The 20979-nt window shown below is 36.9% G+C and overlaps 3 protein-coding genes across 4 annotated transcripts; 1 reads left to right on the top strand and 2 right to left on the bottom strand.

Annotated features, from left to right (window-relative positions):
• Window positions 1-341: 341 nt before the first annotated feature.
• Window positions 342-5553, top strand: LOC126628642 (uncharacterized). The gene is made up of 5 exons (XM_050298409.1): window positions 342-906; window positions 1770-2475; window positions 3098-3467; window positions 4506-4897; window positions 5130-5553. Exons 1-4 carry the CDS (start codon window positions 660-662, stop codon window positions 4554-4556), a joined length of 1374 nt encoding a protein of 457 aa, XP_050154366.1. The 5' UTR covers window positions 342-659; the 3' UTR covers window positions 4557-4897; window positions 5130-5553.
• A 136-nt stretch (window positions 5554-5689) lies between these two features.
• On the bottom strand, window positions 5690-8313 carry LOC126628643 (rRNA-processing protein fcf2-like). Of its 2 annotated transcripts, none has more exons than XM_050298411.1 (6): window positions 7950-8313; window positions 7544-7813; window positions 7356-7416; window positions 6569-6637; window positions 6358-6473; window positions 5690-6278 (listed from the first exon to the last, which is right to left on the bottom strand). In XM_050298411.1, the coding sequence occupies exons 2-6, from the start codon at window positions 7771-7773 to the stop codon at window positions 6170-6172; spliced, it is 585 nt and encodes a 194-aa protein (XP_050154368.1). In that variant the 5' UTR covers window positions 7774-7813; window positions 7950-8313; the 3' UTR covers window positions 5690-6169. The 2 variants fall into 2 exon arrangements, with proteins under 2 accessions (XP_050154368.1, XP_050154367.1); XM_050298410.1 differs by having other exon boundaries at window positions 7987-8269.
• Window positions 8314-9117: 804 nt separating this feature from the next.
• On the bottom strand, window positions 9118-16970 carry LOC126628641 (probable aspartyl aminopeptidase). Its single transcript, XM_050298408.1, has 11 exons — window positions 16720-16970; window positions 16546-16636; window positions 15955-16090; window positions 15304-15576; window positions 13864-14011; window positions 12807-13046; window positions 12052-12184; window positions 11002-11183; window positions 10338-10450; window positions 9838-9942; window positions 9118-9642 (listed from the first exon to the last, which is right to left on the bottom strand). The coding sequence occupies exons 1-11, from the start codon at window positions 16882-16884 to the stop codon at window positions 9639-9641; spliced, it is 1590 nt and encodes a 529-aa protein (XP_050154365.1). The 5' UTR covers window positions 16885-16970; the 3' UTR covers window positions 9118-9638.
• Between the last annotated feature and the right edge of the window lie 4009 nt (window positions 16971-20979).

Below are 20979 nucleotides of genomic sequence, written 5' to 3'. Positions count from 1 at the left end.
AAATTATTATTCGGTTCTGCTCGGTTCAATTTTCTTTAAATTTTTTCGAATTCAGTTTGATTTTTTTTTCGATTTTGAAACCCATCCAGCGTTCACACACATTATTCAAAAGAAAAATTAATGAAAAGTACTTGAAAACTTTGAGTTTTAATGATAAGAAAAATATAAAGGATAAAATAAATAGTATTAGGATTGACTTTTTAGTGTGAAAATGTGATTTTTCATTAAAGTGAACAGTATGAAGCTTTTCGTTAAAGTTACTCAAAGGAGTTTATGAAAAAAATAAACAAAACAAAGAGGCACGTGTGACGTGCGAAAGAAAATCCCACGCACCCACCCGCAAAAACACACAATCCATCGTCACCCTATCTCCCTTTCCCTGCAATTCCATTCGTTGTCTCTCTCTCTCTCTCTCTCTCCCAATTCTCGTTCCGAAACCCTAAAGAAAAAGCCCCAATCAATCTGACATGAAATCCAAACCCCAAAATCTCGTTGGGGTTTCAATCTCAGTCTCGGAGGACACACACGTCCTTCCATGAATTGTTCGCCACCCTTCCTCAAACCCTAACCTCGATTTTCTTTCCCCTTTCCCCTTTCGATTGCGCGTATTTTACATACCCAGAGAGGGATAGAGAGAGAGAGGTTGCGATCGATAGGCCATGGAGGGCTCTGTGGCGGAGGATCTCGGAGCCCCGGAGTCATGGGAGGTCGCCGGTTTGGACGACGCCTTGAACCGCCTGATGCTTTCCTCCAACAAGGATTCCAAGCCCCCCCAAAGCCTCAGCGACGTCCCGCCTTTGGTTTCCTCTTCTTCTGACGCTTCTGATAAGTTTTCCGAGGATGCCGTCAATCAGGTCGACCAGTTCCTTCGCGAGGCCTTGCAAAACCCTCGGGAGCGCCTATCAAGTAAGCTTTGCGTACATCCCTATAAGTCAAGTTCATGTTTTTGCTTCTTAGAAAAACTCGACACGAAATTGAAGCTGAATGGGGTTTTTTATGGCTAATTTTGTTATAGTTTTCGTTTCGCAATCTTGTGTGGGTTGTATGCATCTTACTGCCTGTTCCACATTTGCTTGCATTTTCTGCCCGTGCCATTCTTGTCGCAGTTAGGGTTTTCTTTAGAAGTGCCTGTATGAATAACAGAAAGGAAGGCATAAGAAAAAGTCATAAGCCACTGGCCGAACACTTCAATTCACATAATTTTAGCTGCTATGGTTTTGATCTTCCTTTGTACTTTGTTGGAAAGCTATAGAGATGAAGTTGACATGTTGTAATATGTCTTCTAACACATGAAATGCTTTTCCATTTTATTTTATCTGTTAGTCCATATTCACATCGAAACAGCCTGAGGACTTCCTTCATTTAGCTAGTTTTAGTTTCTAAAAGGGTTTAGTAGTATTTGAAAGTGAAAGAGTGATTACCAGTTCTACCTTATCCGACCTTGCTGATCCCGAACCTAATCAAATTGGAATGTTTGACACAAATTTTGTTTGTGATGAGAAGAAGAATGGTTTTTTTGTTGTAAGAGAATTAAGTGAGTCAATTCCGTAAAACTAAGAAGAGGGAAATTTGCTAAACTTCCTATATTAACTTCTCAATGATGTTGGCGAATGAACTCGAATTAAACCTTGTTTTCTTGGAATCTTTTATCATTGTCATGGCCATTTTATTATAATTATTGTAATATGTTTGGTTAGATGCTGTCAGAATGTGCTGTCTTGTTTGAATTAACTAGAGTAAACCCTATTCATAGATATCTTCTTGTACAGTTTTACGAATGGAGCAAGATGTGGAGAAGTTTATCCGTGATCCTCTTCAGCAGCAACTAGAGTTTCAGCAGTTGCCCACTTCTTATTTACGCTTGGCTGCACATCGTGTGGCTCAACATTATTCGCTTCAGTCAATGGTTTTATTAGATGATAATTTACCTGATGGCTCTGGTTCCAGAATTATTGTCCGCAAAACTCCTGAGTGTCGACTCCCTTTGATTCGCCTTGCAGACATCCCTCTTAATTTACCGTCGGAAGACAGCGGTGTTACTAAGGTTGCAATAAAACAGAGGCCACAGAAATGGTCACAGGGTGGAAACAGTGTAGACTCAAATTCATTAAAGGCAAACAGTGCTAAAAGTGTGGAAGAACGGAAAGAGGAGTATAACAGGGCTCGTGCACGAATATTTAACTCTAGTATTAATACGAGTGGCAGTTCAAGTGGGAAATCAGAAAGTGAACCAAAGCTGCAGGATACTCCACAACATGTACCCTTGGTGATGCCAAAGGTGGAAGATATGTCAAATGTTTCTGAGTTGCACTCTGGTAGGGGTTTAATCGAGACTTCAACAAGTAGCAATAGAACAGCTAGAATTAGGCCAGAGAAGGAGCCAATTGGGAGGTACAAACCAAATAATAGGGTAGCTATATTTAGGGATCATGAGATTGACCGTAAGGACCCTGATTATGACAGGAGCTATGACAGGTATGGTATACAATTTCTGTAGTGACCATTTATTCTTCTCTCTGATTATTTGTTTGGTAATCAATTGTTCCTTACCAAAATAGTTACTTTCTTCAGTATTGAAGCCTGTCCTTTCATTCACGTGAGGACCATCATCTTTTTGTGTTCGGAGGCAAAATCTCATCTCATAATTGTTTTTATGGTCATGGTTTTCTATTTGCTTAAGCTACTCTTCCCTTTCTGTTTTTTTTCTTAAACAAACAAAAGAAAATATAGTCTTATCTATCCATGCAAAATATGGTTCCTATCAGCGTTGCTATTGTTGTCAGTATTGAAGCCTGTCCTTTATCGTGACAGTGATATTTTTGGATGATCTGGTCATTACATGGCTCAAAATCTTAAGCATCTGCCTTCTCGTACTTTACCTGCTATGTTAATTCTTAAATCCAACTAATCCTTAATGAATGCTGCAAGTTGATAGAATCCAACAAAGTAAGAACTTAAAGGTGTAATGTTGTAGTCCCCTTAATTTCCATGTAACCCTGGCCAGAAAATTGTTCTTGAGAACACGTTATTAGCTCCCAGTTTGTTTGGTCTTTTCTATTTTATAGCTAACCAAAGTCTATGATAAAATATTTTGCAGGTACATGCAAAGATTTGATCCTGGGTTTGGATTCAATGGTGGCCCATATGCCATCCAGCCTATGTATACACCTGCATTGAACTACAACACCGAATTTCCTCAACTTGGTTCTGCACACAGGCCTCAGATTTCTACTGAACATCAGGCTTGTCCTCTTCCACAACACCTACCTGGGCCTTGGGTTCCACCATCGCCCCCTGCTGGAATTGGGTATGGTCATCCGGAGACCATAATCACACCATTTAATCCGAATCATGTTGGTGCACGATCAACATCTGGCATTTATCTGCATTCATCCCAGTATCCTTGTCAGCGCCCTGGAATGCCCTTTGTCCATCCTCATGAACATGTTCACCAACCTTTTTCACAGGTATGGCAATTCAACAGCTGTCTTCTCTAAAGTCAATTAAGTAGTCTTGTCAACTTCTTGTTGAAGAGGTACTTCTTTTGAAGGAAAAAGAAAATCAATCTTTTTATTTCCCCTCTTTTCAAATGTGGTTTGAGGTACTCCCTATTAATTTGCTACTGCATTAGAACACTTCTGGTTTGAGGGCACTGAACAGAATCCTTCTCATTATATTATATTTTGGTTGGCTCTCTTGCATCTTGCATTCATAAATCTCCACCTGACCTAATCTACTTCACAGTAATTACAACACAACTCATTATTTATTAACTAAATACAGATGGGTCCCACTGAAATAATTTTGTGCTGCGTCATTGGTGATCCAAATCATTATTTATGTCTACTGTTGGCAAATGTAATGGGTACTCTCCCATGTATCACTTTTCTGTTTGAGGATTTTTTGTAATCTTATTTTCCATGAACTTCACCCCTTAATATGATTTTTAGTACCACCTTCTTGTGTAGCATTAGCCGCTACCATCCCTTTTTTAGAAGTAGAAATCCTTGTATACCAAAAGAAAGAATGGTTTTTAATTACCTCTACTTGTCGTTATTTGTTTTTCAGCTGTTTTTGGATAAACTAGTAATAAGTCCCAAAAAAAAAAAAATCAAGTTCTGTTTATTTTTTGCTCCAATATGGGGCTTAAAAAAAATTTGTTCATAGATATAAGTGGCTAAAAAATAAATAATTGTAAAATTTATGGCAGCTATATGAATGAACAAAAATCTGTCTTGTTACGTAAAAGTTTGTTGTTTTATTACTAGAAAGTTTCTTCATTTTCTTTAATTTTTCTCCTCCTGCTAAACTCTGGGAAATGTCATCTAAAGTAGAATCATAAGTCTGCTTTCTAAATTGCAATTTTCGTTGTGCATTTTTATTTGAAAAAAAAAAAAAGGGCTGTGGTGTGTTGCTTAAGGTTTCTCAAGTAATAGGTTTCACTTGTTTTGACTGCTTGGAATATGGTGCTTGTGTTTTATTTATTTATGTTTTTCTTTTTACAGTCTCATCAACAGCAACCTGATGCAAGTTTTGGGTTAGCCCGGCCCTGGTGAGGGGCAGGGGCTGTGCCTGCACCCTGCCTGCTTGTAGTCGAGCATGAAGTATAATGGGCTGTGAGAGTCGCACGTGTTTCAGTTGGCAGGAGTGCAGGCATAGGGAACCAAGGTGGGCTTGAGTGGATGGATCATTTCTATGGACACAGACATCATCTGTTCTCCTCTTCCTTGGTTCCAACGGAAGCTTCTTCCATCTGTGATGAATGATGAAGAAGCTCCATGGGTTTGGAAATTATATCTAAATAAGCTCTCTCGAGAGCTTTGTGACCCTATGATGACGAAGACGATTTAGAAGAATCTGAACAGAGCTGAGAAAGTATGTCTCTGCTTGGATGAAGGTATGCTCTCCGGACACTATCACATACACACACGCACTGTGAATGAGACTTGTGCACTGGCTGGTATAAGATGTGGTGGCGCACCGTTGGTGAAAGTGGATGGGATACATCTGATCTAGCAAATTGGCTGTTAATTTTTCCAGTTTTCAACTCAAGCTATACTTGGATCGCCTCATTTGTATATATGTCGATATTAAAGCTTGACCAAATTGTTTTGGATTTTGTTGTGCAGGCTTTGGTTACTTGTTTAGAGAGTAAGCAGCATCGATATGTGTTTCTTTGATGTCTTGAAGCACTGAAAAGAGCCAGAGGGGGTCTGCATAGGAGGATTCTTTGGAACTATTTGTATGCCTTTGGGAGGTTTGATCTGCATCCAGGTTCTTCTGACAAAAAGATTTCAAAGTTGAAAATATAAAGTATTCTGCATCATGTTACGTATCATACGACACTTTGGTCTGTAGTTATTTCTTTTAATACGGTTTATTTAAATTCATAATATCTGTTGTAGTAAATATAAAACAAACCCGATGCGTATCTGCATCTGTCTTGCTTGGGAGATTCTGAGGAGCCATTGCCATGGTGCGATCTAGTTTCAGTTGAATTGAATTCTGAAATTAATTCTGGGTACGTTACAAGTAAAAGTGCCATATTGACAAGTTTATTGTAAATGGATAAATTGCTGTCAATTTTTTTTCTAATAAAAGTTGGCAGTCCTGGATCTTCTACGTAGTTGTCTTGCCTCACCCTCACCAGGTCAAGGAGGAAATATAAAGAAAAATAATAAACACAGCCTTTTTAACGTTTCATGTACTGCTAGTTATTGTTCCAATTTGATTTGTTCAATTCGACAGCCATCAATAAAACATGGTACGTAAAGCTAAAAAGGTGTGAAATATCGCTGCCCGCAAGCACAGAAATCAGATCCAGAGACCACAGCCAACACCTAGCAGAGGAATCCGGATCTTTTCCGGATCTCCAAATACTGAGCTTAAGGATCAAATGATCTGGACCGTTGAAATTTAATTTAATGGTTACAAACAAGAAACCTTTCCAAAAGTTATAATAATTGTAACTGTTTGATCAAATTTTAACGGCCGGATCATTTGATCTTTAGACTAGGTTTTTGGGGATCTGGGTTCTTAGCAGAGGCAAGCAGTAACATAAGCTGTCAAGAAACTCTCACTAAATAAAGTAGACATGATCAAAATCTTTCTTTGATTGTGAAATCAGCAAGTCTGCGGAGTTTCAAAAACTTGGCCAAGGTAAGATATATCAATGCCTTCTTTGCTTTGCACGCTGATACGACCCCTTCCCCTTTATCTTCCATTTTTCATTTCCACCCGGCCGGTTTTTCTCTTCTATCTCACGAACCTTCCGCTTTCTGTATGGTGGATCAATGAAATAAGCAACAGCATCATGGTAATAAAACTCGTGAAAGAAACCTCTGGCTATCTTATTACCTGTAGTTGCCAAGGTTACGATCAGAAAGCACTTCCTCTGCAAGGGACACCTTCCTTTCCTTCTTTGTAAGTCTGCTTGTGAAGAAATCTAATGGGGACTCTATCACTGTCCCTACCTGATAAACAGCCACAAGGCAGATAATCTCGTCAAATATACTAATACATCCCATGAACGGCTTCTTGTAACGTTATTGTGATACCGTATTCTAACCTGGAAATACTTGTTCGGTTGTGCATCCCCCTTTTTGTAATGTCTCTTTGGATCCATAACATTCCTTAACTGCAGTTAGAAAATTGAATGAGCCAACTATACTTCCTTTTAACAACAACAAAAGCATCAGACCAAAAAATAAACGAAACAGTAAAACGCACAAGTTATAATTATAGTAATCCTTGCAAATGGATAAACCCGAAATCAATAAGCCGGTAAAATGGTGCATGAGCAGGCATATATCCCACTAGGTTCAAATAAATGTCAATTGATATGCTTTAGAACGGAAATGATCTGAATGATACAGGAATCATGGAAATATGAAAAATAACTGAACGTTGGAAGGGGTTCCAGATTCCAAAGAAATACCATCTCGTTTAATGTTTCAATGAACATATGGTCTGCGGATGGACAAGAAAAACACCACTCACTACAGAATGTGCTAGCAATTAGATGGTTCTTCTCGTTAAAACCAATTTGACAAGCACTTGGAATCATACCAAAGTAAGTGTACCGTCAAATGCAAACTTCCAAGTTAGTTTGGCTTTTGTTACATTCTCGATGCTAGAGATTCAGGTTGAAAGACTGTCCCATGTTTATTACTTCCAAGGTTGATGCAATGACATGGTAACTACAACTATAACCACAAAAACTTCTAAAAACACAGATCACTATGAGTAAAATAAGTACCGAGGCAAGCGCAAAATCGAGAAAACATGGAATGCACATGACTACAACAATGTGCCAATGAAAACAAATAACAGAAACACAACATAAGTTACCATACCTTGAGTAATTGGAGATCTTTCTGCAACTCCGGGGTCATGGTTGGTGCAGGCATGTCAAACCTAAATCAGAAAACACGTTACGAAACACCGAAAAGAATATGAATTTCAATCGCCGGCAAATTATATAGGGGAATCTAACCAAACCCAAGACTAAAAGGAAACAGAGTGAATTGAGCTGATAACATACCAGCTTGTTCCAGCAGTGTCTTTGATCTGCTTCTTGGCCAATTTGTTCCGCTTTACCGGGTCATTCGGCGGAACGAAGAGGCCATCTACAAGCTGCGTGCTGGGTTTCCAAAGCGGATTAGCTTCGGGGCGAGGTTTGGAGCCAGACCCATCTCGATTTTTGGAGGCCGATGAAAAAGCCGGCAACTTTGGCTCCCACGAGAGCCCAATCGCCGCCTTGCTTTTCGCCATTCTAGAACTCAATTTATGGAACCGAAACTCGAAAGAGCACCTATGGAAATTACATGCATGAGCTGATAAGCGTAAAGCAGTTTTAATTCCTTTAAAAATTCAGAGAAGAGATGAAGATACCCAGAAACTAACGTCCATTTATTGACTGCAAACGAAAAGAACCAAAAAAACCATACCGAAAAGTGAAGGCCGCCCTAAATCAGAAAACCTTACCTGGATTTTGGGACTCGAAAGTCGAAGAAGAGGCCTAGCAGGGTGCGTGTGCTTGTCTGTGTGTGTGGCTTGCTTGTGGCTGGTTGGAGTCGCGTCGGAGAAGGTGGACGGAGGAGCGGCGCCGCGGATTCAAGAGAGATGACAGGGTTGGAGTGTTGGAGATATCGAGAGTGAATGAGAGAGATGGGATAGAGCTAATTTACGATGGACGGTTGTGATTAAATCTTAACCAATCCAACGGTTCAAGTAATTCTTAAATTATAAATTATAAATTATACATTCCCCACTGCTGTTTCTTGTAGGAGTCTAGGTCGTGTCTCGGCCCCAGTGTGGCTGATCATCCTCTCGAACCAACTACTGATCATCGCCTTAGTAAGCTATTTCCTCACCAACGAGCTAATCAGACGCGACCATCAATGAATTGATCGGATTAACCAACCAAAACTAGCTTCAATCATTTTATATTGTACAGAAGAAAATGCGCCTGTAACGGTTGGACGATAATAAAAAGTCATAGCAAACCTGATAGCTACTTGTACTAAAAAAACAAGCCTAATTCCCTCTGGACAACAAAATATGTTGATATTTGGTTCGGTTTGGGATTCCCAACCAATTACATAGAGGAGCCTAAATCCCAAAATGAAACTTTCGGGATCGGTTTGGTTTCAGGGCGGGCAATTTTCGGTTCAGTTTTGGGACTGGATAGGGACGGTTTGGGGTTTTCCCTTTTTTTTTTTTTCACGCCTAGGGCTAGGAGGGACTCTGGTATGAAATTGTCCGCAATCTATGCATGGTATTGTGAAAGCTAGGATTTAGAACTTAGACGCCGTCTGAGTTGCATTGGTGTGCCATAACGTCGCATCCAAAGATAGCTCTCTATGAATTATATGAATTTACAAGAATGTTGGTTGTGACAACCAAGAAGCAGTCGGAAGAGATGTGACCCTCAAATTCTCGTTGGTTTACTTGTGTTATACACGCGTTAATAATATGCATGAATTTGGTTACACCAGATTAAGATTACGGATGGTAGAGTTTTATGAAAATTGGTCATGGAGGATGAAACAGTAGCTGATTTCGAATCACGATTTGAAATTACTATTATCCAAACTTATGAGACAAGAAAAACAATACCCTGTTAAAATGCAGCACTTTTTTGGGTGCATAAACGACTCTTTCTTAGGGACGCTACAATAGGAACCATCCCGAGTACCGATTCGGTTTAGAACCGGAAAAACACAATGGTTCGAAATTGGTTTCGGTTTTGGTTTCCAGTTCAATATACGCAGCTCATTCAGGACGTTATTTCGTGTACTCCCAGCGCAAATGAGAAACCGAAAAGTAGTGCCATTTGCCTATCATAAATACTTGGCATTAACAATCTGTTTCATTGTTTCGGGGACAACGGGAGCAAATCGGTATGGAGAAGCTCAACTTGCACGTGTACTTGCAAAACTGTCATAATCCAACAAAGAGAGTCGGGCTTTGTTTGGAGCTCAAGCAGAAACTCTCTGGAGGCAACTCAAAACCAAGCCCGAATTCCGATGTTGATGTTCGTTCTGCTTCCGCGGATCCATCAGTTGCAAAAAGGGTTAGCCAGGCACACATTTGCCTAGCAGAAATAATCCCCCCTCCAACTGTTGCAGTTCTTGTTACCTTTCCCCAAAAAAAGAAGAAAGAAGTTCTTGTTACCTAGCCCATCTCGAACAAATTTTGCTTTTGGATTGAAAATTATGTGATGAAAAGTAAACTTTTCAAACGAAGGAATTTATTCAAGCTCTGTCTGTCTCAGCCCACGCACAAACAGAAAATAGAATGATAAATACAACAGAGTAATAAAAGGCGACTTACGAATCTATATCCAGCTTCCTGTCTATGCTTGAGAAAGTTTGGTAGAATGCCTTGAAGTATTTGTATGCAATATCGATATCTTCCTTCCCGCAAATCTCTCTCACACTGCAGTTAGAGATGAAAATAAACAAAACTAACAGTGATAACTCATGACACATTATATTTCAACCTATAAAGGAGTGCTAATACGTAAACGTACAATATTAGCCTCTCTTTTATTGAAAACTATCAGTTATATTATCAAAATGCTTAATAATTTAAGCACTATTAAGATAGTTAATGAAACATATTATTTCACTTTACTAGTAGCTGCATTTTTTTCGTTAGACGGTTAGAGAGAGGCTCACTTTACTAGAGTCGTCAAAAGATATGCCACGACATGAAAATATGAAATAAATGAAGCTCGGGAGTGAGATCAATTATGAAAATATGATCTTCATAATTAAAAATATCAGTTGGCATCAAAATTTTGAGATTTATGTTGATGTGCGACACGATACCTGTGCATAGAAAGCTGAGGAATGCCACAATCGACGGTACGAATGCCAGCCCCTGAAGCTAGTATGGGACCTATGGTAGATCCACATCCCATATCGTTTCTCACCACAAATTCCTTAAGAGAAATAATAGAGCAAGTAAAAGCTATGAGCTAAGTTATTGTTATCTGAGATTCTGAGGTAAAGAATGTCAAAGATAATCAATGAGACATGTGAGATCAATTTTATCTCATGACAATATGCTTTAAATTGAATTCCAAAATAGGACTGATTTATCTTTAGAGTGATATATCTGATCTATGATGCTATCTCATAAAGGAGACATTAAATTAAACAGGGAAGAAAATCCTTATTTTTTTTAACACAAATTACTAACTTCGGAGTTTCTTTGTGGCTTGGATTTCACTTTTTTTATGTAACAAGTGAGCAATATATAAACATTCAGAAAGTAATCTTGTTTCGATCATTAGCAAATGAAAAGAGATAAATTTCCCTTCATGAAGATGTTAGTATAATGCATGAATAGCACAGAACATAAGGTCAGTTTCCAAAGAAAGGGGCACCTACTCTACTCAACTTATTTAAAGCATGGGATTCCTACTTAATGACTTATTTAATGCAAGAATGTTAAATGGATTAATCAAACTGGGTGTCCAACAGTAAATACCTGAGTCGGAAGGTTATGGATTTTGCCAATTTCTTTGAAAATAAAAGATGTGACCCCACTAGTAGCATAGCGCTGGTTTGCATTATGCTTGATAACTAGACCTTTTTGCATTTCAGGACGATGGTGTTCTTCATGCTTGTCCATGAAATTTGGGTGTACTCCATGAGCCATGTCTGCAGACACTATTAAGAAAGCATCCCAAATATACATTTAGAGATTATGTTGATACATTACCTAAGAACAAAGAAATTGAACAAAAGAAGTTATATCCTGGTCACACGAATAAAATTAGCTATAATACAGTCTGTGATTCAAAACCCTAAACCCTTTATCAAAAAACACACACCCAGGATATTAAACCACAATCCTACCTACCTTTTGTAATTCCCTTTACTGTTCATTTTCTTCGCATAGTATGTTGCTTAGGACTGCAACTCCCATGTCTATTTTGGGCGAAGAGAACAAAAAGGCTATCATTCAGGTGTTTGGTAACAGTGGGAAATGGTAACCAGGAAGTACCCCTTAAGCGTACACACATAACAGTTATCAGATTCCTGAGAATGTGCTTGCAAAATATAGGAATGGAATCTCAAACCCGTTCCGTGTTTTGAATCCATAAACCAAAATGTAAAACGAAACGAAAAGTGAATTGCAAGATAATTTTTGATGGCATAGACATTTTTCCATTCGTCTTTTGAATGTGCATAGACGTTTTAGAGCTACAACAACAACAACAAAGCCTTTTATCACTAAGTGGGGTCGGCTATATGAATCCTAGAACGTCATTGCGCTTTGTTCTGGATTCATTTTCATAAGGATTCGACGTAACCTAGGAGTGTCGGCTATCGACTACTTGACGCCCTCCCCCTCCTCCTTTATCTGAGCTTTGGACCGGCAATGTAAGACAAACTTACACAGGCCATAGACATTTTAGAGCTAAATGAAAAATAAAATTCAAGATAATTTTTTTAAGAGAGAGAGAGAGAGAGAGAGAGAGAGAGAATTATTAAAGGTCCAGTGGGAACTCATAAAGGTGTGACTCAAACTTACCAAGAAATGATTGGCGAATTGCACGCTCAAAAGCACATTCACCAACATATTTTTCAGCTAAGCAACTAATTATACGTCTCATAGCCTGAAACATAGTTGGTGCACCAGCCCCCTGAATTGAACCTGAACCAACCTAAACAAGAAGAGTTGAAGATAGAATCTGTGAACTGGCCAAAAAGGCAAGAGAAAATGCACACGAAAGATTACCATCACTATAAATGCAACATGAGTAAGAAGGGGATGTTCCTTGTGGAAATAAGAACCAGCATAAAATGATCCAATTGTTGAAACTCTACAACAGAAAGTAATTAAGTAATTACTCTCTTTCTGTAGAGCGTAGAATGTGTGGTCACGCCACACACATGCAAGCACGAATTTTAATTTTCAGGATGGCGTGAATGTTGCAGACAATCACAGGTTGTTGAAAACATCAGCCACACAGTAAAGTTAAAGTGATCAATGACATTGAGGGGCATCACAAGAAACAGACTCTACTTCTCAGTGTGTGTGACACCTTTGTAGGGTCCACTCCACATGGTATAACTAATAGTGTTTATAGTCATTCAAGTAATTTTACATCGTCACGGATATTAGATAATGAAAATCTAGTTTTGGAAAAGGAGAATATGTGAGGCACGAAAACTATCCTTGGAAGCATATGAATGCAGAACTTCAGTACTTAACGTAACAAATAAAAATACTGGGATCGGGATAAAGGAAATTCATGCTGCAAGAACTTCTGATGAAGGAAATACCTCCTCATTGTCAAATAAAGCAACCATCCGTACAGCATGTTCATTTGAGATATCACCAGGTGATTCACATGAATCAATGAGAGCCCTTAACGCACAGTAACTTGAGGCCAGATTATCCAACCTTCCTGAAAAAATAAATTCATCGTTTCCACCTCCAAGGCAGCTCGGTTGGGTATCACAAATATTCAACTCAATACTCACTATGTCGTCTATGTTACAATTGAGCTCATCTGATAAAACCTGAAAACCACAGCTGTAATTCAATAAAAAAGTGTTTTACACCCAAGACAAGTGCACCATTACTTTAACAGTGATCACAAAAATGGATAACTTGAAAAGTTACAATGTTACATAGAAACAGAATTCACTTGTGTATAAGTCAAAAATGGAAACTGGATCGTCTGGTTATTTGATATGGGAATGCCCACATACTATAGCTAACATAATAATTTCACATCTTCTAATTTTCTTTATAGATAAATACCACTTTTATTTAGTGCCACGGTATTTGCTGATTAGGATATCTACTCAGAGATTAGAGAGTGATAAAGATTGAATGTATTATCCTAAAATGACAAGAAAGTCTATTACCTCTAACAGTTGCATACAACAGATAAATAAGAATGCATTCCCATTGCTAACACCAGTGACATTGCTATGAATATAGTAATTTTCCAGCAAATTTCCCATTGCAAATTTACCTCTATACTCTACCATTCATATCCAAAAAAGATAGAGGCAACCGCAGAAGCACTGATGATTCAATTCTCATAAGCATTGGAGTACTGCTCGCTTTTTCTCATTTCAAATTCTATCTTTTAATTATTTTATTGAATATACAAGTGAATTTTGTGAAACAATATGCTTCTAGTCTTTTACATTGACATAAATAAAACAAATTTCATTTTTCAATTAGTCACATTACAGAAGATACACGGAAAGGGCAAGCTCGCATATTCCCAAGCCGCAAACACTAACAGATAGAATATCCCAGCCTATACTTTTCAAAGATACTTTAGAAGCTTTACCAACTAATTGTGGAACACCAAACAAATACCTGCATGAGCAAAGGATGATGATCAGCTTTTGAAGATGCTGTGGTACTTTTCTCTTTTGTCTCCAGAGATGCTTCTTCTAGTTTGGATGCCAGTAAAGGAATAAGTTGAGTCTCTATATTCGGTTTAAATCCATCCTTGTTTACTGTGCTAAACAAGCAAACGAAAAACAATGAGACGATCTGCACAATAACTGGCCTATTAAAAAGCCTTAAGACAAGTCACACACTACTTATATAGTTATGAACCACGATGCAGCTTCCACTATAACTCTTAGAAACTAAGCTGTTGAACTGTCTACCAATTGTCAAATTGTACAAGCTTGTCACACCTCAAAACTTAAACCAATAAAAATTTATTTGTTCAAATGTATATATACATATAGCATTCTCTTAAAAAGCCTGCCCTATATAGCCATTCACTATAACAAGATAATATGTGAATATTTGATAACTAACAAAAGCAGGACTTCATTAACAGGTATAACTTTTTGGAGTGCTCCTAAATGCTAAGGGGCAGCCCTGCCATAACTGTGAACTTGAAATCTCAATTTAAAGCATATGGAAGCTTTCAGTTATAAGTATAAGCTTCAAATATTTATCTTTCACGGAACATATTTACTAAGATTTTTACCCTCCTTTGCAATCATAGATGCTCTCAGAAACTGGAAATCTACTATCTTGGTAGTATAGGGACATTTACTTAGATTATATATTCAATTGCTAAGTTAAACAAATTAAAGTAATAGATAATACATCTAGCTTACTGAAACTAGAAGAATAAACTATTGAATGTTAGATGAATAAACCTTTCAAGATCGTCACAAGCCAAATGTGCCACATCCTTAAGACTTCAAAAAAGTAAGATAACCAACATAGATAGTCTTTCACAGAGCAGTGTTATTAATGTATCAATAACCTTTATCAACATTCAATGAGCTTTTGTGCATGAAAACATAAAACTTTTGTTCCAGAATGTTGTCTCACACTCCAGTTAATACATTCAACCTAATAAATACATAGACAGCACATTTCCTTCAAGGTTAACCTTTCTTCTTATCTTCCTCTTGATCAAAGAATCCCCTTTCAGACACAAATATAAATTCAGTTTACCAAATTACATTTAACAAAATTAACAATTGCAAAGCTTAACTTTTCTTCAGATAAACAAAACCTTTCTGAACAGACAAGTCAGTCCAATTAATCTGCTAACTTTGTACCCATCTGGTGGAGCACCCTATACTGACTCCACCTTTAAATTCAACCTAACTGGACTCTAGCATCTACAATTCTCGATCAATAAGGTCTTCATCGTTCATATACAGTGCTAACATTTTCATTAAACCAATTAAAGGTACTTTTTGCTTAAAATAAATAAAAAAATTTAAAAAATTAAAAAATTAAAACTCATAAGAACTACGCATTACAGGAGCATTTTCTAACCGGTCAAGGTGAATGGCCAGTGTCGGTATTCGTAACAGAGGTCGCTTCACTTTGACAAGCTTATGCAGAAAGGAGCCCTTGCTGCCTCTCAATATCACCCTGCCTGCCACACTTAGGTCTCTATCAAACCAAGTATGCCAGAGACCACCTCCGTATGTCTGCACATTGATCATTTGATAACCAGACTTGGATGATGCAGATCTTGGCTTTAATTTTAGACACGGACTGTCTGTGTGTGCAGCAATCGCATGGAAACCACTACCAACACTATACCTGAAAAACTAAGAATAACTTTTGATTAACAAATGCCAATCCTGTAGAACTACAAAACCAAATCTAACAATAAAAAATAAAAAATAAAAAGAAAGAAGGAATGACTTGAGCTGTATACGAAGCAATGAACAAAATAACAGGCATTACAGAGATTTTATTACTATAAAGACAATTCAATATATACGGTAAATCTATGTCAAAATAAAATGACGGTGACACAAAGATCCAGAAGTCAATAACAATGGTTACACAATTTGAAAACCCATGTCACCCAACTGTAACTAGTCACATACTCAATTAGGTTAGTAGTAATGCATAGTTGCTGATGATTCTAAATCCAACATCCTATTTTTCAACTGATAGATCTGTTTCACTCACTTCTCTCCAACAGCAAATGCAACCAAACAAGACATATTCCGTGTAAAGAAGTACCGGCCACCAGGCTTCAGGTCCCACTCATCATTCTCACTCAGCAAATGAAAACCAGCAGCAATTAGTTGTCTTTTCGCTTCAGCTGCAAAGAAGACCAAATCCTAAATTACAACAAAACTAAGACTATAAATGTAACCAATTCAGCACCTCTTTCTTCATATATAAGCATTCATTGGCCTCATAATTGGATCAAAGTTAACAATTTAAAGTTAAGTCGTATATAAGCCCTCGGGGTTTAGCCTCAAAGTGGATGAATTTGCTTTGCTTTTGAGCGCATTGCGATTGTTTGAATTCAAAAGGAAATATTACCAAACTAAGCTTTGAATCTCGAAAACATATTCTAAAGACCAGTTTTTCTTATTATCCATATCCTAGCAGATGCACATGAAAATGCCACGGAGTTCATATTGTTCAATTTCTTTCCCTTCCTTCCCCTGATTTTCCCAGTAACCAAACGGATTCTTACGAACAAATTCAACAGAAAATACACACACACACACACAAAAAAACAACATAAAATGATAGAGTGGTGAGTACCGGTAGCATGAAAGTGAGTCCAAGACTCGTTGAGGTAGTCGAGCAGATCCCCAATGATTGAGGTATTCGCTACCGCCGCAGAAACCGAGCTCTGACCAACACCACACACAAGACAAAATCAAATACATACAGATTGCACGTCAGAGGTATCAATTATGGAGAGAGGGAGAGAACCTGAGGGAGATGAGGGGAGTTGGTGGAGCAGAGGATAGGACCGGTGGAGAAAGTGCGAGGACGTGAGCGGCGGAGCTGGTTGGGGTTGGGGAAAAGTACGGAAGGCTTGACGGTGAGAGGAGAGTGGGGGAGTTGCATTTGCTGCAATCGAGTTATCGCTGCCATTTCTCAACTTCTTCTGGTATTCTACTCTCTCTGCGACTGCGAGTCCCTGTGAGTGAGCGTGTGCAACTTTTCTAATTCGATTTATCCAACAATTATTAAACTCCTAAACTCTGAAGGTTCAAATATTTTTTATCTGACTAATATTTTATAAAAATAATTTATCAAATACAAATTAAAAAATAAACATTTACTCGTTAAAATTTAATGATGTGTGAGTTCATAACTAATTCTTATATTTTGAAATAAAAATATCGATCTGACTAATATTTTATAAAAATAATTTATGAAATACAATTTGAAAAATAAATATTTGATCGTTAAAGTTCGATGTTATGTGAGTTCATAACTAATCCTTATTGTTTGAAAAAAAAAAAAGAAACAGATCCCTTGTGGGCCAAAACGACGGTTTATTTAGGATGGATATCAACTTTCGTCTTTTATAAGAAGCAACTCACTAGGAACCAATACGTACAGCTTTTCTTTATTGCTATTGCTGAGGTTTCGTTTCGTTAATTGGCATACTCCCACGGAAAACTCTTCTGTTGAAAATGAATCTCACATTAATAAGAGAAGAAATTTTGTATGAGTTTATAAGTAAGTTAGCTAGTCTTTATATTATCAATTGATTTTATATTGAAACCTCAACTTTCTTTATTATATAGCTAACAATTACAATGAATCATACATTGATCGAACCGTGTTTGATTGAGAACCCTTCATCATCCTAATTGTAATTGTTTCTCCAGGTAAATTGAGGCCCTTTAAATATCAAATCAAGTGTGTCATGTTTGCACGTGAACTCACGCTACGGGAGTTGAGCAAAAATGCACTCATTAATAGAGGGGGCCTGATTTGAGACAAATGATGACTTCAAGAATGTCCGAACTCGAACGTTTGACAACCTACGAGACTTCTATGGGGTCGACTCGTATTACAAGGCCCTTATTCCTTTGAATGTATAACGGAACTTGGCTGCTGAAAAATCAGCAACAGCTCCGGTTGCTCATCAATCACAAATGGACACGTGTTCAAGTGATTGATTTTTTAATCACAGATTGGACACATGTCCATCTATGATTGGTGAGCAGGAGGAGCTGCTGCTGATTTTTTCATCAGCTAAGTACTTTCTTTGAATGTATTTGAAGGTTTTCCAAGTCCCATGTTCATTCCCTTTTATGTCGAATTGCCTGGTTTTTTACTGTTTAATGTTTCATAAAATTTTTTATGAATAATTATAAAGCATTTTTTTATTATTTTCAAGTAATTAATAAGGGTAAATTAATAAATTTATAAGCAAAAAATTTCAAGAGGTTATATGAAAGGGAAATAAACATGAGAGGTTGTTAGTGTAATACCTTAAACGTGAGAAGATTTTATGAAAAATCGATAAACCTCTAAGGGTGTTAGTACAACTAACCCTTATGGAGTGAGTTGAAGAGTCTCTAGATTTAGAGAACCTCGAGATTGAATTTATCAACGAGTAATGTTAGAAAGACTAAATTTTGAAAACTAAAGGACATTAATGTTTATTAGTTTATTACTTAAGTGTTGATTAACGCGTTAAATCTTATTAGTAGCACATCATTTAATTTACAAATTTAGTCTGAAAATTTAATCTTCCTAACAATACTTTTTATCAACTACGTTGAAGGTTGAATTTACAAGATGAAACTTCAACTTTAACAAAAAGTAATCTTTGTGAATACACTTGAAGATGGTCTTGGTTAGTGAACAATGTCAAAAAACTATTTAGTTAGTGAATTTGACGAAATGTCTCTAGCAAGACTGTATTTTAACAAGTCTAATTTTTTATTAGTTCTTCAAGAGAGTTGAATAGTTGGAGATTTTAATAATTCTTTAATAGTCGGCTGACGTTAAAGTCTCTCTCTTCCTTCATAAGTTGATTGACTATTCACAATAATGTTAGTTTAAAGATAGTGTCTTGGAACAAGGTTTTGTTAGTTTTTTTTGCTAAAAAATCTAACTAATGTTGTTTTAAAAAATCTCTCGAAGATACTCTAACACTACGTGTCACATTCCGGCTCGGGACCCTACCACATTTTGAGTTCGAGACTCCATCGTAGCACGATATTGTCCGTTTTGGGCCCCAACCAAGCCCTCACGGTTTTGTTCCTAGGAACTCACACGATAACTTCCTAATGGACTACCCATCATGGGATTGCTCTCGCGCAAACTCGCTTAATTTTGGAGTTCTGATGGAACCCGAAGCCAGTGAGATCCCAAAAGGCCTCGTGCTTGGTAGAGATGAGAATATACATATAAGGCTTACAGGATCCACACCCCTGAGCGATGTGAGATGTTACATTACGAGCATTTCCAAGAGAAGTTCTAAATTTTTGTAAACTAATAAGTGAATAGTGTCAAAAATTATTTTAGTTATTCAGTTTAACTTTTTATCTCCAACGACACCCTATTTTAACAAACTTTGAATATATTATTAACAATTTAAACTCAGCCCCACTTATTTTCTAAATCAACCTTCTCTCTCTTCCTTTTTTTTCGTTGCTCAAGGGTCCACTCTTGAATTTTAATATTTAGCTGATAAACATGTGTTCTGTAAATTAAAAAAACGACTCTTATTTTGCTGTAATAAAGACTCTTTAATAGAGTCTGTCGAAGATGGGTGTTTTTAAATTTGGCTCTTTAAAATAGAATTTTAGTTGTTTCACAGTTTTTTGTTTTTGAGATGCTGTAGTAAAATTGATGTAGCCAATATGACATTTGTGAAGCATCCCCACTAGATATTCTTACGAGAAATGTTAAGAAAACTCTCTCAAAAGTGAAACTTTTAATGGATTATCTGCAACCTCATGTTTTTTGCACAATATTTTAAAACGTTGGTACGAAAATTAACGTTAAACTGTGAGATGTTAGACAATCAATTAAAAGTTCCATTTTTAGGAGTTAGCATTTCTTTACTCTTATTAGGGCAACAACCATCGCATATAGACTTGTCTATTATGTCGTGTTGTTGAGCAGTCTCCAACTTTTGGATTGGACTAACCAAACAACCACCCCTGCCTGCCTCTTCGGTGCTCACCTATAAAATGTCCCAATACCAATTAGAGAAAATGAAAAAAAGTGAAAAGGTAAGCTGTGAACCATGGCCATCAATGGATGCATTTTCTGTGTGGTTGTGTTAGGTGGAACGCAATACCAAGTACTAAATACCACAATGATGTTTAATATAATATACCATTGATTGAAATTGACATGTCTCTTGATTTGCTCTCCAAACTTTTACAAAATTGTTAATTTTTCTTTTAACTTTAATTTTAGCTGATTACATTTTTAAACGTTTATACATAAACAATTTTCCCCTTAGATTTTAAATTTTTTCATTCATCATGGTCATTCGAACAATACATGACAATTGTACGAAGGTAAAATGGTAAATTTTTTTGGTAAATTAAGTGGAAAGCCAATACTTTACCGCTGCTAATTGGACTCCCAAGACTAATTCAAACAAAAAGTGTTCGGAGTCGACTATTTGAAGAGAAGATGGGGAAAAAAAGCAATTTGAAGTCCACATTAGGAGTAAAATTACTTTATTGGTCTCAAACATTTGTTTTGAATGAAAAATTCCAATATCTAATCTTAGGATTAAAAATTGATTATTATAAAAATTCAGACAAATAATCGATTAAAATTAAAATTCATCTAGAAATTAGAAACTGTTTACATGGGGAGGAGAGAATAGACAAATAACTCTTTAAAACCTACTAATCTTTATAAAAAATTTAAATTGAAATTGACCAAGTTTTTTTTCGTGACTTCGTTATCTTCGGTCCATATTTCTGTTTGATATTCATTAAATTCAGCAGGTGACCTAAGCCAAGTCAGTCCTCCTAGACAAAAAACGGGCGTTAAAATAGGTGAAGGTGGGGCCTTCACGTAATTTAACAATAACGTGAACACTTTTACTCACTACCAATACACATATACATGTTATTTTAATTAACTCTGATTAACTTTAATATTTTTTAACAAATGATATTATCCACATTAAAGGAGAATTGATGAGTTTAACCTCACAATGAGCTAGTAATAATTTGTTACAAATTTGTTTTTGAC

Source organism: Malus sylvestris, chromosome 7, assembly GCF_916048215.2.
Source record: "Malus sylvestris chromosome 7, drMalSylv7.2, whole genome shotgun sequence".
Taxonomy (NCBI): Eukaryota; Viridiplantae; Streptophyta; class Magnoliopsida; order Rosales; family Rosaceae; genus Malus; species Malus sylvestris.
Note: the sequence above shows the minus strand (reverse complement) of the source record. Positions and strands in the feature narration are given on the sequence as shown.